At 49.7% G+C, this 15,436-nt stretch overlaps 1 protein-coding gene across 2 annotated transcripts in view; it reads right to left on the reverse strand.

The window, feature by feature from the left end:
- The window catches only part of PDIA5 (protein disulfide isomerase family A member 5), a 904,279-nt gene that overhangs the window by 732,531 nt on the left and 156,312 nt on the right, over window positions 1-15,436 (reverse strand). For both annotated transcript variants that reach the window (XM_069616684.1, XM_069616685.1), the window contains exon 2: window positions 14,717-14,843. In XM_069616684.1, coding sequence (XP_069472785.1) covers window positions 14,717-14,843 — 127 coding nt within the window. The remainder of the gene's footprint in view (window positions 1-14,716; window positions 14,844-15,436) is intronic.

The following is a 15,436-nucleotide window of genomic DNA, read 5'->3' on the forward strand; positions in this document are numbered from 1 at the left end:
GTATTTTGAAGCTTGTTGTATCTCAATGGGGATTGGAGGCCTGAACATAGCTATTTCTGATCCTTTGGGAAAATGTCCACGTGCTTCAATTTGATGCCCAATCCAGCAGCTCCTATTTGAAATATGTCTGATATCACATTCATTAATGTGCTGAAATTGGCGGGAAATTCTCCAGCAGCTTATTAGTGATATGCGGACAAGCCAGCATTGGCTGCCACGCTGGGATGGATGAAACCAAAGAACAAGTTACTCTCTTACCTGGTAACGTTCTTTCGATGGGATGGTCTGACGATGTACTCCATATCTTTGACAGTAATCACCGCAGCACAGCTGCGGTGATTACTGTCAAAGATATGGAATACGTCGGAGGGGGACTGGAGGGGCAGATGGGCGACAGCACCAGAGGCAGACTTATTGCAAGGGTAGTCAAACAGACTGCACCCCTGTTCTGGGACTTATTCCTGGTCCCTCTGTCTGCTCAGATTACGTGCCCCTTCCCCCCCCAATAACGAGAAGTAGAAAGCTGCCACATCCACGTGGCGAGCTCCGGTCTACCGGTAAACTGCCATACAGTTTTGGTGTATCGCCATTGTAGCCATAGCCTATTCCAGACGTGGTTACCGACACCCACCACCCAAAACTGTAAATGAGTGTGGCTCAATGATCTTAATTTTTAGAGTTTCCACTTCCTTGCATTCTGCAATGGGTAATTGAGAACAACAGTGAATTGTTTAGGAACACGTTTAGCAGGATACTGGCTGTGAAATAATGTTTGCAAACGGCCATGCTGTACGCTCTTGCTTGGCACACCAGGTTTCCATGATAATGCCACGGAGCTATCAAGTCTGCGTGGCAACACAGTGCCAATTCAGCGATTTGGAAAGCAAGCAACGTGCAAAGCGTAAATTGGTATAAAACTGAACACAGGATGGGAGGGTATGTAGAGAACTGCTAAACTGCGGAGCCGGGATATCCGTACCCAAAACCTGACCACACCTGAACAAAATGACATGATCCAAGACACATCATTCCCCCTCACTGGGCCCACCGTTTACTAACCGCATAGTCTAGCTCAGCGAGAAGGGATCTACTCCGCCGAGTGTGCTAGAAGGGCTCACTCGCACATGGTTTAACAGACTGTTTTCAGGCATCTGTCTCACCAGGTTAAAAGTGGAAAGAGGCCAGAGTCGGAGAGACGTCCCAAACGCTGACTTGAATGTAAGGTACAAACAATGGAGGGTGCGGCTTTGCTCGGGAATAGCTTAAGGGCGTTTATTTGCACATCATAAATCTGCCTGTCTGTATCGAAGCTCAATGATGTTCCCTTTTTAGACACAATACATAGCCAGAAATGTGCAAACAAATATAAACGCTTATTAGACTTATGAGAATTAAATGGGGCCAGAAACCGGTCTTCCTCACAGTGGAAAGCCCTCCCCTCCACTGCAAGCACTAGTTGCGGTGCTTAGAATGTGATATGTTGGCATTCTGAGCACGTTCCAGTCATTAGCACCACAGGTTCGATTCCCTGAGTCTGCGCTTGGAAACCTCTGGGTATAACCGATCATATATCATTAACATGGGTCCGGGGGGAACTCTGGCTCCTGTGGGTAGTTATTATTTAAACCGGTTTCCTGACACCCAGGAAAGTGATCTCCCTTAAATCTCTGGGTTAAATTCCTATACAGCAAAGGTTTAAGTTTTAAGAGTAGGTCTCTGCGGGCACACCACACCGTAAGCTGCGGCGGACCACGGAGCGTGGGAAACTGCTGTAGCATCCGCATTGGTGAGCTGGGGTGGACACCAAGCCCCCCACGGATATGCCGACCAGGCATGCTGAAGACCCACACATCTGCATCATGGTCCACCCTTTTCCAGAGCCTGGGGTGGGTCAGATGGCCGGCAGTGGCGTCGGCAGGAATCAAATTTAGGAGGGGCACAGAGGGGGCCAAAGACAAAAGTAGGGGGCACAGACAAAAGTAGGGGGGGAACATGGTCACTGCTAGTCTTAGATAGTGAGGTATAAGGGGGGCATAGGGTTTCACAGGGGGTCCCTGCCCCCCCATCCCCCTCCCTAGCGACGCCGCTGAGCCGGTCTGCTCACCAAATGGCAAAGTAAGCCGGCCAACATAAAATACGGAATGTTTTAGGCAGTCCAAATGAAGCGGTCCATTGAGCTCTTTCCCCGAATGCGGAACGGTTCCAAACTTTCATCCTTATTCAGCTAATTAAATCGAATGCCCAGTTTACAACCTAGAACTAGCCAAATTCTTGCCAGTGGTGAGAATTAAGCCGTAATAAAATTAGAGCGACTAGGACCAAACTTCTCCAACAGTACCAAGATGAGTTGTTTCACCAGTTCTAGAATGGTAGACTTGCTTGCACACCTGCGAATACTTTCGTCAGCGCTTTTTTGCAGCCAAAAAGACAGCTTTGATGAAGCAGACTCCTTCTCTAGTTTAGTTGCATTGGCAGAATCATCTCCACGCTATAGGCGCTGGCTAGACTACTTGCAATCGGGGTTTCCTGACGTGCACTAGCGTCACACTATGTGCCTGCGCGTGCACTCTGGGCACCCGCAGCTGAAATGCGGGACGGACGGTTTGGCCCTTCGCTGCCCGTCTCCTAAAGGCATATAGTCTCGGGCTACACGCTATATCGATCAGTAATAGACTCTTCATGTGTGGATATTTGTTGCAACTCCCATTTGAAAAGGCAGCTGCCACGGCCACATGATACCCATCCATCTTCCTCGCATACTAAAAGTGTGAATGGTTAAAACGAAACTGGTGTATGCGGAATTAAAGTGATGTGGCCAAGATCACATCGTTTTGGTCAAGTGGGGAAGCCATGATTGGAATGTCTATGTTCTTTTTTTCAAAAGTCTGAACCGTCGCTGCTTCATCTCTTGGCAGGACTTTTGGGCTACATTTTCCATAAGAGGTCGTGGTGGTGGTCCTCCTCCTCCTCCTGCTCCTGCTCCTCCTCCTCCTCCCTGGAGATGGGGGAATGTTCATGCTGGAGTAGGCTGGAAGGTGGTGCTGCTTCTGGGTGGATTGAGATTGGATGTGCAGCGAGGCTGCCTGTGAGCGGTGGATTGGGAATACATGTGTGAGGTACGGCAGGTGGCGCCTACCAGGGGGCGTGGCTACGGAGTGTTGAATGCCTTGTATGGTGTTTGGGGGTGGACTGCGAGTGGGGCACATCCCGTGGGGGAATGGGTGGAGTGGGGGAAGTTATCGATGGGAGCGATTGGCTAGATCTAGTGAGGAAAAGCGCGCCTGGAGCGGTTGGCGGGGGATGGGAATGAGGTGCAGCCATGCCTGAGAGGCTATGACGTACGTGGAGTGATGGAATGCACCTGTAAAGGTGGTTAGAATGGATGCAGCGTAAGACGTGCATGCTTTCGCATTTGATGGAAACAGAGATTTGTCTTTGGGGGGGGGGAGGGGGGGGGGGCGGGTGGGACCAAATAAATAAGTCTGTGGGAGACAGGCGATTGGGATGTGATGGCCATACACGCTACAAAAAGTCCATGTCACGTGTCATAATTAGCAATCCTGGATGAGATCACTGTGGCTTATCCTGCATGGCCGATAATCATGTGCTGCAGGCCGTGAACATAGGCTTCCTGATCAGGAGCCCCCCCCCCAGTTAGTATTAAAATAGGATGAGATAAAGACATCACCACAAGGTCACCTGCCCCCAAGACAGCGCACAACACGGACTGATCACCATTGGTGGAGCGGTTTGAAAACCGCTCATGGAGCAGATGCCCTTTTTTAAAGTAGGGCGCCCTCCTGAGGGGGGGGGGGGCAGCGAGATAATGCAACAGGTAAACATGTACAGATAAACCTCACACATGGGGCAAGCAGTTCGTGCCTAGGACTGCACCATTGGGGAGAGCGGAGGGGTGCACTTTTCAAGCTGTCTTGACAGTAGCAGGCATGGAGGGGTTAAAGAGATTGTAGTACTTCATGAAAAAACGGTCAGGGGCTCTATATTTTTTTCTTTTTTTAAAGTAAAAACGCCTTTTATTGCCCATGTACGTACTGAAGTTGTCAAACTGTTTAAAGGACAAGCAGCCATAGCAATTTCGATAAACTAGTGTGTCAATCCTCGCCTATGAGCCTTTTTCGTTTTAACAATCTGTCTCGCTCTTTTACAGGATGGGATGCACCATTCCGTGCATTTTTCCAGAGTCACCATCAGGGACGAGTTTTCTCGGTCGCTGCTCCGACCTTGTGGAATCTTCTCCCTCTGACCTTCAGTGCCATTGTCAACCACTTGGCCTTCAGCAAAGCGCTTAAAACGCATCTTTAAGTCTTTTTTTCTGTCCTCCCCCTTTCTTTTGGGGTGTTATTTTTTCTCCTTCTTGGTTTCTGCAAATGTATAGCACCAAGATACCTTTCGCTCTTTGTTGCACTCAAGAAGTTTCAATAACATAAACCGCGGAAGTGAACCATTTACTTCCACTAGCGAGTGCAGTGAAGTAGCAGATGGCTGTACATATGGCGAACATTCCATCACCTGTATGTGAAGTCCGAGGTTGGGTGTGCGAATAAATGGAGACTGCTCTGGGTGTTCGGGCCTTGCACTGCAGACTCAACATTATTTGATACAATGAACTCAGAAGAACAAGTTACTTTCTTACCTGGTAACGTTATTTCGATGGGCTGTTCGGACGACGTATTCCACACCTATGACAGGTAATCACCACAGCTGTGCTGCTTCGGCACATTTTCGGCATCTGCGTCCTGCATCGGATACGCTGTCCTCGAGGGCTTCCGTCAAGCCGACGTCACCGGATGTTATAAGTAGGACGTACGACGCCCGTAGCTTCAGTTATAGTTTTTTCCCAGAACGTGTGGCATCAATGTTCTACCAGTATGACCACAGAGAGCCTTGCGGAAACGTAAGCTGCAATCGCATAAGAAATTCTGTAGCGGGGGAGGCTGGGAGGGTACGATGTGGAATACGTCGTCTGAACATCCCATCGAAAGAATGTTACCAGGTAAGAAAGTAACTTGTTCTTCGAAGGGATTGGTTCCTCTGACGTTTCCACATCTATGACAGACTCCCAAAGCAGTACCAACGTATGGAGGTGTGAAAGAAATTAGAATGTCCAATTAAATTGCAGAATAAAGGACCGCCTTGCCAAAGGCCAAATCTTGCCCATGGATAGAATCCAGGGAATAGTGTTTTACAAAAGTATGGACAGAGGCCCATGTGGCTGCTTCACAAATGTTACGAATGGGAACACCCCTCTGCAGAGCACTAGAGGCAGCCGCACCCCTGGTACAATGGGCCCGTAAGCCTACCGGAGGGTCCTTACCCGCCAAGCAGTAACATTCAGATAATCCATCTAGACAAAGTCGGCTTAGTAACAGCTTGTCCCAAGCGCCTTCCAGCATATCCTATAAAGAGCTGATCGTCTACTCTGACCCGGGACATGCGTGAGATGTAGAAACTTAAAGCTCTCCTAGGATCCAACCTATGGAGCCTGTAGAACGCCGGAAGAATGACCTTCCGTCTTAAATGAAATTCCGACGCAACTTTCGGAAGAAAAGAAGGACGAACCCTAAGGACAACCCTGTCCTTATGGAACACCGTGAAGGGTGGCTTAGCGGAAAGTGCCTGCAACTCACTCACTCAGCGAGCGGAAGTAACCGCAACTAAAAATACAGTTTTCAAAGACAACAGTCTCAAAGGACAAGAATGTAAAGGCTCAAACAGAGCTCCCAGTAGGAATTTTAGAACTAGGTTCAAATCCCAACCCGGTACCTGGAAAGGTGACGGTGGGAACACATTAGTGAGCCCTTTCAGAAACTGAGAAATCAAAGGAATCTTAAAATAAGAACACTCCTCAGACGAGCGCTTAAATATGGACAGCGCCGCCAGGTAACCTTTGAATGGTACCCACTTGCAGGTCCTTGTGGGCTAACGAAAGCAAAAAAGACAGAACCACAGGAATAGCACATGAAAAAGGATCCACATTCTTAACCCTGCAGAAGTTGCAGAACTTTCTCCAATGGCAACGTTACAGGGACTTTGTTGCAAGCCTTCTGGCCGAAAGCAACACCTCCATCACGTCTTCAGGGAGGTCCCAATCCTTATACATCAACCGTTCATAAGACAAGCATGAAGGTTGAGGGACTTGACCTCTGGATGGAGAACCTGACCCCCCCCCCCTCCCGTGAGAGCAGATCGTCTCGGTAGGGAAGACGGCGTGGAGGGCAAATGAACATGTCGAGAAGGTCCGGGTACCACGTTCTCCAGTCCCATGCCGGAGCAATGAGGATCATTCAGGAACCGAACCTCTGTAACCTCCTCAGCACTTGCGTAATGACGGGGACTGGAAGAAACACGTACAACAGTGGAAAGGACCACTCCACTACGAACGCGTCCCTTAAGACTCCTCTTGGAGGAGATTCCCGTGAGCAAAATCTTTCGCACTTCCGGTTGACACTGGTGGCAAGGAGATCCACTTGAGGGGTCCCCCAAAGGGCGAAGATCTCCAGGAGAATCTCATCAGCCACCTTCCACTCGTGAGAGACCGTGCTCTGCCTGCTCAGAGCGTCCGCCGCCTCGTTTTCGTCTCCGGCCAGATGAACTGCCGAGATCGAAATTTCCTGCTGGATGGCCCACAACCAGAGCTGCATCGCTTCTCTGAACAGAGGGAGAGACCCTGCCCCCCCCTTTTGTTGAGGTAGAACATGGCCACTGTATTGTCTGTCAGAATCAGGACATTCTTCCCCCGCACATACGGCAGAAAAGCCTTCAGAGCTAGCCTGATGGCCCTCAGCTCCAACAGATTGAGATGGTGTCTGGACTCCAACGGAGACCAACGACCACTGACTGTCAACTGATTGGCATGAGCTCCCCATCCTGTGAGGGATGCGTCCGTCACGATAGTCACCTCCGGCCAGGGTAGCCAAAATGGAGCCCCGTTCATCAGATTGCCTTCGACGGCCCACCACAGAAGATCCTGGGCGTCCAAGGGCGGCACCTGAACAGGACTGTGACCACTGCATCTTGAGAGGCCACTGCAGAGATCTCATCCGCAGCCTGGCCTCTGGCACCAGAAGAATGCAGGATGCCATGAGGCCGAGCAACCTTAAGAACTCGAACGCCGGGAGACTGAGCATTTCGAAACTTGTTCACCATCTGCAGATGTGACGAGTCCTCACCTGGGGAGGGAAACACTGCCCCAAGGATCTGTCGAGCACTGCTCCGATGTACTGGAGCCGCTGGGTTGGCGTTAAATGGGACTTCTTTAAGTTGAGGGAGAAGCCCAGCCTGTGAAGGGAGTGGCAGGTGACTGACATGATCCAGGATTTGCTCGGAAGAGCGTGCCCTGATCAACCAATCGTCCAGTTAAGGGTAGACGTGAATCCCCCCCTTTGCTGAGATATGCTGCCACCACCACCATGAGCTTGGTGAAAACCCTCGGGGCGGAGGTCAATCCGAACGGCAGGACCCAAAACTGAAAGTGCGAGTCGCCAACCGCGAACCTCAGGTACTTCATGTGCTTGGGATGAATCGGCACATGAAAGTAAGCATCCTTGAGGTCGAGAGACACCAACCAGTCCTGAAGTTGAAGGGCCTGGAGGACTTAGAGAGTAGCCATCTTGAACTTGTCCTTCCTGAGGAGCTTGATCAAACCACGCAAGTCCATGATGGGTCTCAATCCCCCCCCCATCTTTTTTCGAAATCAAAAAATATGGGGAATACCATCCCTTGTTCCTCTCCGCTACAGGCACCAGTTCTATGGCGCCTTTCTCCAGCAGGGATTTGATTTCCTGCGCAAGGAGCGGATCTGGACTCTTCAAAGAGAGATTCCCTGGTGGATTGTCGCGAGGCTTCTGCCGGAAAGGAAGACAGTAGCCGTGGGCTAAAATCTCCAGAACCCACACATCTGAAGTAATGTCACGCCATTCTACAAGATGCTGCGCCAGCCTTCCCCCCCAACCGGCGAACCATGGGACATGGCCTCATGACTGAGCTGAAGCGGCTGCGGCAGTGCCTTAGGGCAAAGAGGCAACTGCCCGAGCTGCCTTTGCACCTCGAGTACCTTGTTTTCCACCTCTGGTACTCCTACGTTGGCCCCTTTGACTAGCAGCTTTCCTCAATCTACCAAAGGTAGTGTAGCATCGAAAGGAACCTCCCCTCCATTGCTGTCCCCTAGGACGAAAAGGCAGAGGTTGGCGAACTGCAGCGCTCAACGACTTCGCTGCAGCTTTGGAGGTCTGCAACCTCTCAAGGCTCTCGTCAGCCTTGCTGCCAAAAAGATGGTCACCATCAAAGGGCATGTTGAGAAGCCGGGCTTGTACACCCAGAGCAAACCCCGACTTATGCAACCACGCAAATCTGCGCATCACGGTGCTCGCCGCCATGGACCGGCTGACACAGTCTGCCACGTCTAGACCCGACTGAACGGATTCACACATGGCATCCTTGCCATCCTGAACAAGGGCAAGAAAGCCATCCAGTTCCTCCCCTTCGGGAATATGTTCAGCTGCCAATGAAACAAAATTCCACAGAGTGTGAGTGAAACGTGCTAAGGCACACACAGAGTTGGCTGCTTTCAAAGCCATACCCCCTGAAGAAAAGACTTACTTTGCGCAACCATCAAAACGTTTGTCGTCCCTATCAGGAGGGATAGTAGGGTACGACACCCATTTTGCTGGGGCCATAGCCGCCTGCGCAAAAACAAAGAGGTGATGGCTGGAAGGTTTAGACTTAATCTTAACCACTGGCAATGCTCTGGGCAACCCTCCAGACCCCCGTTCTTCACCTGCCAAGCCATTACAGAAGGGAAAGACCATATGCAAATCAGGCTTGGCCCCACCCCAAAAGGGGCAGTCCAGCCCGAACTGCTAGGCCACATCCCTCTGCACGAGACCACAAGCATCCCCAAACATGTTTCACTCTTGTTGGGGCTCATCAGTTAGGAGTAGCCTGGGTCTCTAGGCCCAGCAGGCACGGGACCCACGTCTGGGCATACCCGTCCCACTCGGGGTGACATAGCAAAAACAAAGAGGTGATGGCTGGAAGGTTTAGACTTAATCTTCACCACTGGCAATGCACCACCAAACTTTCCGGAGTAGGGTGCATGGACAAGTAGCCGGGGTCGCCACTGGCTGGGCGGTACTTTTTCAGCAACGACTTACCCACTGCCGGGAGACTCTCCGGAGCAGTCCAAACCACCGCCACCCTTCTTTGCAAGGGAATATGGAATGGCAGTACCGGGTCAGTAGGTGGACCTTGGTCCAAGATATCTGTCAGGTCATCCTGCAGAAAATCCACTGGTGGCGCAGACCACCCCAAGTACTCCGCCACCCTCGACATTAGCCGCTGGTACGAAGACTCTGCGTGCGTGCAAGTCTCCGGCCTACCAAACTCAATCTCCGGAGAGGTGTCCAGACCACTGGCGTCACGCAAAGACTGATGCAGGTCTTCCATCTGGCTATGACCAGACAATAGTTCGTCAGGAACCAAACCTTATCAGACCCTTCATCCACCTCAGAAATATAATCAAGAGGCTGGAATAAATCCCTGGATGAGGGCACAGAAAAAGGGATAAACACATTTTTCGACTTAGCCAGAGCCTTCCTCAGGGTTTCCACCAGTCTCTGGGGTACCTCCGATAAAGCTTCCTTGAAAGGTGTCGACGGAATCGGCGTGGACAAGGCGCGTGGCGCTGATGGCTTCGACACAGTCTTCGAGGGCGGTGCTCCGAGCGTGTCCTTCGACGGCCTCGGTGCCGATGGCTTCCTCGGAGGCGGAACCTCGAGAGAATCCCTCGACGGACATGGCGCCGATGGCGTCAACATCTTCTTTGAAGACGCCACAGGCTCCGACGGTCTCGAGGGCGTCGAGGACCAGGACCTTGAGCGGGCATGGCTAGAGCGATCCACCTTGTCCGATCAGGACCTCGAAGGCTCCCGATGATCGTTCCGACCACCCGAGCCCGAACGCGTGCGAGCGGTGGCCCTAGAAGGCGTTATGCGGGTCCGTAAGCGACATCTTGGAACCGCAGTCCCGACACTTCTTGAATCCCGGCAGCGGGGTAGAAGACAAAGACATGGTATCTTCACAAACAAACAAGTTCGAAGAACCGATAAAATAACTCAGAAGATCTGAGGCGCGCCGAGCTCTCCGAAGCAAACACGTTCACAGAAAAAACAGAACTGAGGCTACGGCGTCGTGCATCCTACTTATAGCATCCAGTGACGTCGGCTCGACGGAAGCTCTCGAGGACAGCCCATCGACGTCATTGATGCAGAACATTTTCTGAAGCAGCACAGCTGTGGTGATTACCTGTCATAGATGTGGAATACATCGGAAGTACCAATCCCTTCAAAAAGGAATGTGGAAGACCCATAAAGTAAGTGGAAGCATCAGGCGTCACCACAAGGGCCTTGAGAAGGCAGCGCTTGTGCAAGGAGTCCAGGTCATAAATGCTGCTGCCAATATGGAAAGTCATTGGCTGCACAGCTATGCAAAGCTGGAGAGATCGCTCAGGGGGTTAAGCGCTTGGCTTGAGAGAGTGGAGTGCAAGCGGGCCTCCCAGGTACGAATCCAAAAGGACTGCCCAGTCAGTTCCTTTGGGGGTTTATAACTGGGAGGGAAGCTTTGAGAGGATAAGTCATTTATAACACACCTGTACCCATATCAGCTTTTCCTTGAGGTAAAATAAATACAATTGGTTAATAAACCACTTTTAGAGCTCTGGAGAAATAGGACAGGACGCTCTATATGAGAAACAGGTTGTTCTCTGGGGTCCATGCAATGTGGGAAATCCAATACTGCAATGAACTGCTCATTTCAAGCCCAAGATTCAAGCTTTGTCTTTCTGTGCGGGTACTTCCTAAATAAGCCATGCCCGGGTACTACAATTATCCACACTTCACACTATCCATCAGGGTGCACGAGTGCAAGGATAAGGGGGTTCTGAGAAGTGCAATAAATCACGTGAAAATGAATAATATTCATAGCAGTTTAATACAGCAGCTGAGAATTGTTAGAGGAGTTTAACACACATCTAGAACAAACATGTTTTGTAATACAGTGTACTTTGTGGGGGTAGTGGAGGGCTGGATGTGTGGTGTTAGGAAAGATTTCCATTTATGTGTAATTTTCCCTCCAGTTGTGTACACCCCAAATTTTGCTGCTGTTTAAACACCATAGTCTGATTTTGCCAGGGGAGCCCAGAATTATGCTGCACTCCTCTGGGCCTTCGCCCACTTTTTATAGGGAAACTGGCATGCCCTTAAGACTCAGTACTGGGAGACTGTTTCCCTTAATCCTTTTCCAATGTTGCAACTTTTCTGCAACATGTAACAAGTGTACAATGTACCTTCCAGTACAGTGCACTTTCCAAAGGCCCTAGATACTCTCGATGGATTTTTAGGAGATGTGCAGATGTGTCAGGCACAGGGCTGGTGGCAGCTTATCTTTTCCTATAAGTTTAACCCTTTCCTGCAAGGTAAACCACCATTATTGCTTTTGGCACAAATAGGTGGCCTAGCTCCAAAATGGCCATACCATAAGGTTCTTTGTCCTGTCCTTTTGCCATCTTGCCCCTTCGCCTTCCCCAGGTCGAGACGACCCACGTCAGTCCTTATTTGGGCATGCCTTTTCCCACGAAACTTCAAGCTTTTGTGGGCTTCTGCATGCCTTGTGTGTGTACCTCCAGGATGTGGGATGGGGTGTCTGTCCCCAATACACATCCTGGGTGCCAGGGAGTCTGGAGTGCTGTCAATACCTGGGACCACCGTGGTCTGTGATGGATCCACATATGGTATGCCTGAATGTGAGCAGATCTCCCATTGGATCCTCTTCTTTTTGGCGCAAAGGAGATTCTGAATAAGGGAAGCCCCCAAACACCCATACCATGTCAATCTCTTGAGATCTCACTGAACAAAGGATAAGCTCCAAATATCCGTAAGCTAAGAAGCCGAGTCGAGGAACCGCTGGTGAACCGGTGAAAGGTTTGGCATCCTGAGCGCGCTGTCATCCCCGTGGGACCCGTCTGCATTTGGTCGTCCTAGAAGGTCTGCGAAGACGCTTCGACCCATTGGAATAGTGGGACCAACTATTCTCTGCACCTTCAACAAAACCTGCAAGTAAGCCTTCTCGGAAGTGTCCCTGGGCCAATCCGTGGGCTGACCAGATTACGCAGGACCTTTGCTCTGTATCCGCCGCCGTTTCGAGGAGGCCCTCGAAATGTGGTATACTGCTAGCTCTGTATTCACGACACCCTCGCACCGAATTTCGTACACTTGGCGTTCCCAGGTCTGAAGTGAGACGAGTCCGCCAGACCCGGGGCATATGCGGTTACCGGGTCGCCCAGCCGTGGTGACCATCTTTGCAGGTGCACTGCATTTGTGCCCCTCTTGCCCCTGAAGTCTGCTGCAGTGAAACTGGCCTGATCCATCCACCAGGAGCGGAGAAATCGCCACTGCCCGTTTGGGAATCATCGCTGTATCTTCGAAGCTGAAAGCCGGAGAGCCGCCAAATTGCCACACTTGAACCTGCAATTGAAGTGGATTCGACTGCCGAAGTTTGGTCCGGAGTGCGCCAGTGCGAACTAGCAAACTATTCCCATCTCTTGGAATCAACTCTGCCCTCAAGTGGAGACCCTCCTTGAATAGCCTCACCCACCTTCCTGAGCTGCTAGAGACCTCTAAAGAGACCCCGTTTTGCCCATTGGAACTACCGCGTGCGCTTGCATTGCCTGTACTTTTGAGCATTAGGCTCCTCTCTTCTTAGGGATCAGACTGCCTCTTAGGAGTGTGTTGGATGTAGAAGGGGCTAAAGGCCATTTGTAATGGCCGTTTCCTGCCCCTTTTAGGTTGTGGACCCATTTGGTGCTTTAACCCTTTAGACCCCATTGGTCTTGTATATATGTATTTTGATAGTATTGTGTTGGTCTAAATAGTATCACTGTGATTTGAGTGTTTGAAACTCAAAGGCCTTGAAATAAATGTATATGTATTTTTTAATACATCTACACCTGACTGGGAGTGATATGGAAGTGTCCTTTACTCTGTGTGCTCATTGAGGTCTTTCAGTCCCCCTCACCCCTCCTGAGACCTAGTCTCGACCACAGACCATAGCTACCTTGATTGGTCTGGCTTGTCCAGAACGTTACCCTGTTCCAAGAAACTAGGCTGGCCTCCTGATCCTCTGCCCACCAGGTCAGAGTTCAGAAATCCATCTTAAACTGTGGTTGTGAGGGAGTAAAAATACCCAATAACGCACAAGTGGCGGTAGAACAATTGGGTATTGCTCCAACCTGATTTACATTGCAATCCTACACATACAATGCGTAGCCTAAAAGCTTTAACAGGTGTGAGCCGATTGTGCATCAAATAGGTAAATACACGTCACTGTCTGAATACTCGTAAGCAAACGTGAGAATGTGTTTAAATATATTGGTTTCCGTGTAGTCTGGCTCGTAGCATGCATTTGAGACTTAAGGTGAATCTACTCCCCCTCCCACCCCCCCCACACACACGCCCTCGAACTGGTCTGGATAAAGAGATCTGGTAGCTTATGCTCGAGTGCGGCCCATCTTGAAACGCGGAGACATCCAACTTTACATTGCCCTCGAAGGGGCCAAATGAGACAGATGCATTTTAGCGCCTTTGTGCATGATCTATTTGAACCTGCCAGCGAATCACTTCGGTCGAGAAAGATGCAAGGGGGAAGTAGTGCACTCATAGCACTTTACTGATGTTTGAATGCACTTTTTGAATGATTGCAGACAAAAACGATTTGATTTTGCATTTGACAGTTTTTTTTTTAAACCCGATTCATGTTTTTAGTACTGTGATAGTGACTATGTTAGTGATTTTATGAGGTTGTGTGATTTTCTAGATTTATTGTGAATGATGTGTTGTTAAGGTTTACCTTTTAACCCATATCACAATTAAAACATATACATACATGAAATATACATATACACACGCGCACACAAAATTTGGGTTAATCAGAATTTGATGATTTGCTCCTACTAATCTGATGAAAGTCCATTGCAACATATTTTTGAAAGGGCAGGTGAATGTCTGGAATCATACAGGCAAAAATGTGGCAATGTAGACTTAATAAACAACCAACCCACTGCTGGTAACAAACACAGCATTGCGTTTACTTCCACAAAACCAAACATTTACCAAGTGCCCAACCTCCATCCAACTGACTGAAATATGCTCCATGGGCCAAAAGAAGCTCTGTTCTGTAGGGTTTCTGCACCTGTGTTTTCCACATCGAGGCTCAAACATTGCCTGTGAGGATAGCACATGCCTGGATTTCACGGCAAGCATGTTAACATACCTGCAAAACTTAAAGAAACATATCCTCCTGCCTAATCCCTCACTTGGGGTCACTTAAACTCTGCAGACTTTACATGAGCGTATTGTGGAGAAGCAAATGGAAATTTGGCTCGTTCTGCACAAGAGTCGTCACACTTTCAGCCAGTGCATGATCCAGTGATGAGCGGGGCGGCCGGCCAAATCATGCCAGTTACCAGCGTTCAAATTGAAATCCAGGGCACAAGACCCATCATTTTGCATTGAAGCAGCACACCTCAGGAACATCGTTTCATTGCGGATGTACTCCAGTATCACTGGCTATTGCCATGAACAGCACCAAAGGCCCACTTTACAGAACTAATACCATTGGCGCATTCGACACAATAAGAACTCACCAGATTTGGAGTAGAGCACCAGGACATTATTGCGTGTTCGGAGGAGCTTCTTGAAATCTTTATGATCGCTAATTTTTTCTATAAGCGGAGATATCTTTGCAGACAGCAGGCAGGATGGAAAAAGTACCTAAGAACAAGAAAAGACATTGTAGAACTGAGTCAGTGGCAGTCCTCAGAGTTAACATTCTGAATTTTGAACAGAGGTACAACACAAGCAGATGCCCAGTAAATAAGCCAACAAGCCAACAAGCTTCCAGGATTCCCAAGCCACTCTAGACCCAGTCATGCATCTAACATTACATTGTGTACTAGCTTGCAATTCTCCAAATGACCTTGGGGGGGGGGGGGGCAATATATAACCTCTTCGGACATATCTTCCTCCCATCTTTTCCAGAACTATGGTCCACCTAACAAGACAGACATGCACCCATATCATGAAACACTCCCCCGCACCCCTATTAATTCCCACCAACCTGTTTGTGGTATCCATTTCCTACTTTCTCCATCCTCTTCTCTGCACCCCCTCCACCCCCCTCGGTCATTTAATTTCCTCCAGCACACCAATGTCTGGATACCCCAAGGCAAGCGCACAGTGCGCCACTCCACAGGCAAGCCTAGGTACTCTGAGACTACTACCATGATGATTTGGCGCAGTATAAAAAGCCATTAACATATAAACACTGTGTCCAGCTATTGCCAACACAGCAAAGCGTGATTTTT

The sequence above is a fragment of the Ambystoma mexicanum genome, chromosome 9 (assembly GCF_040938575.1).
Source record: "Ambystoma mexicanum isolate Mex_15411 chromosome 9, UKY_AmexF1_1, whole genome shotgun sequence".
NCBI lineage: Eukaryota > Metazoa > Chordata > Amphibia > Caudata > Ambystomatidae > Ambystoma > Ambystoma mexicanum.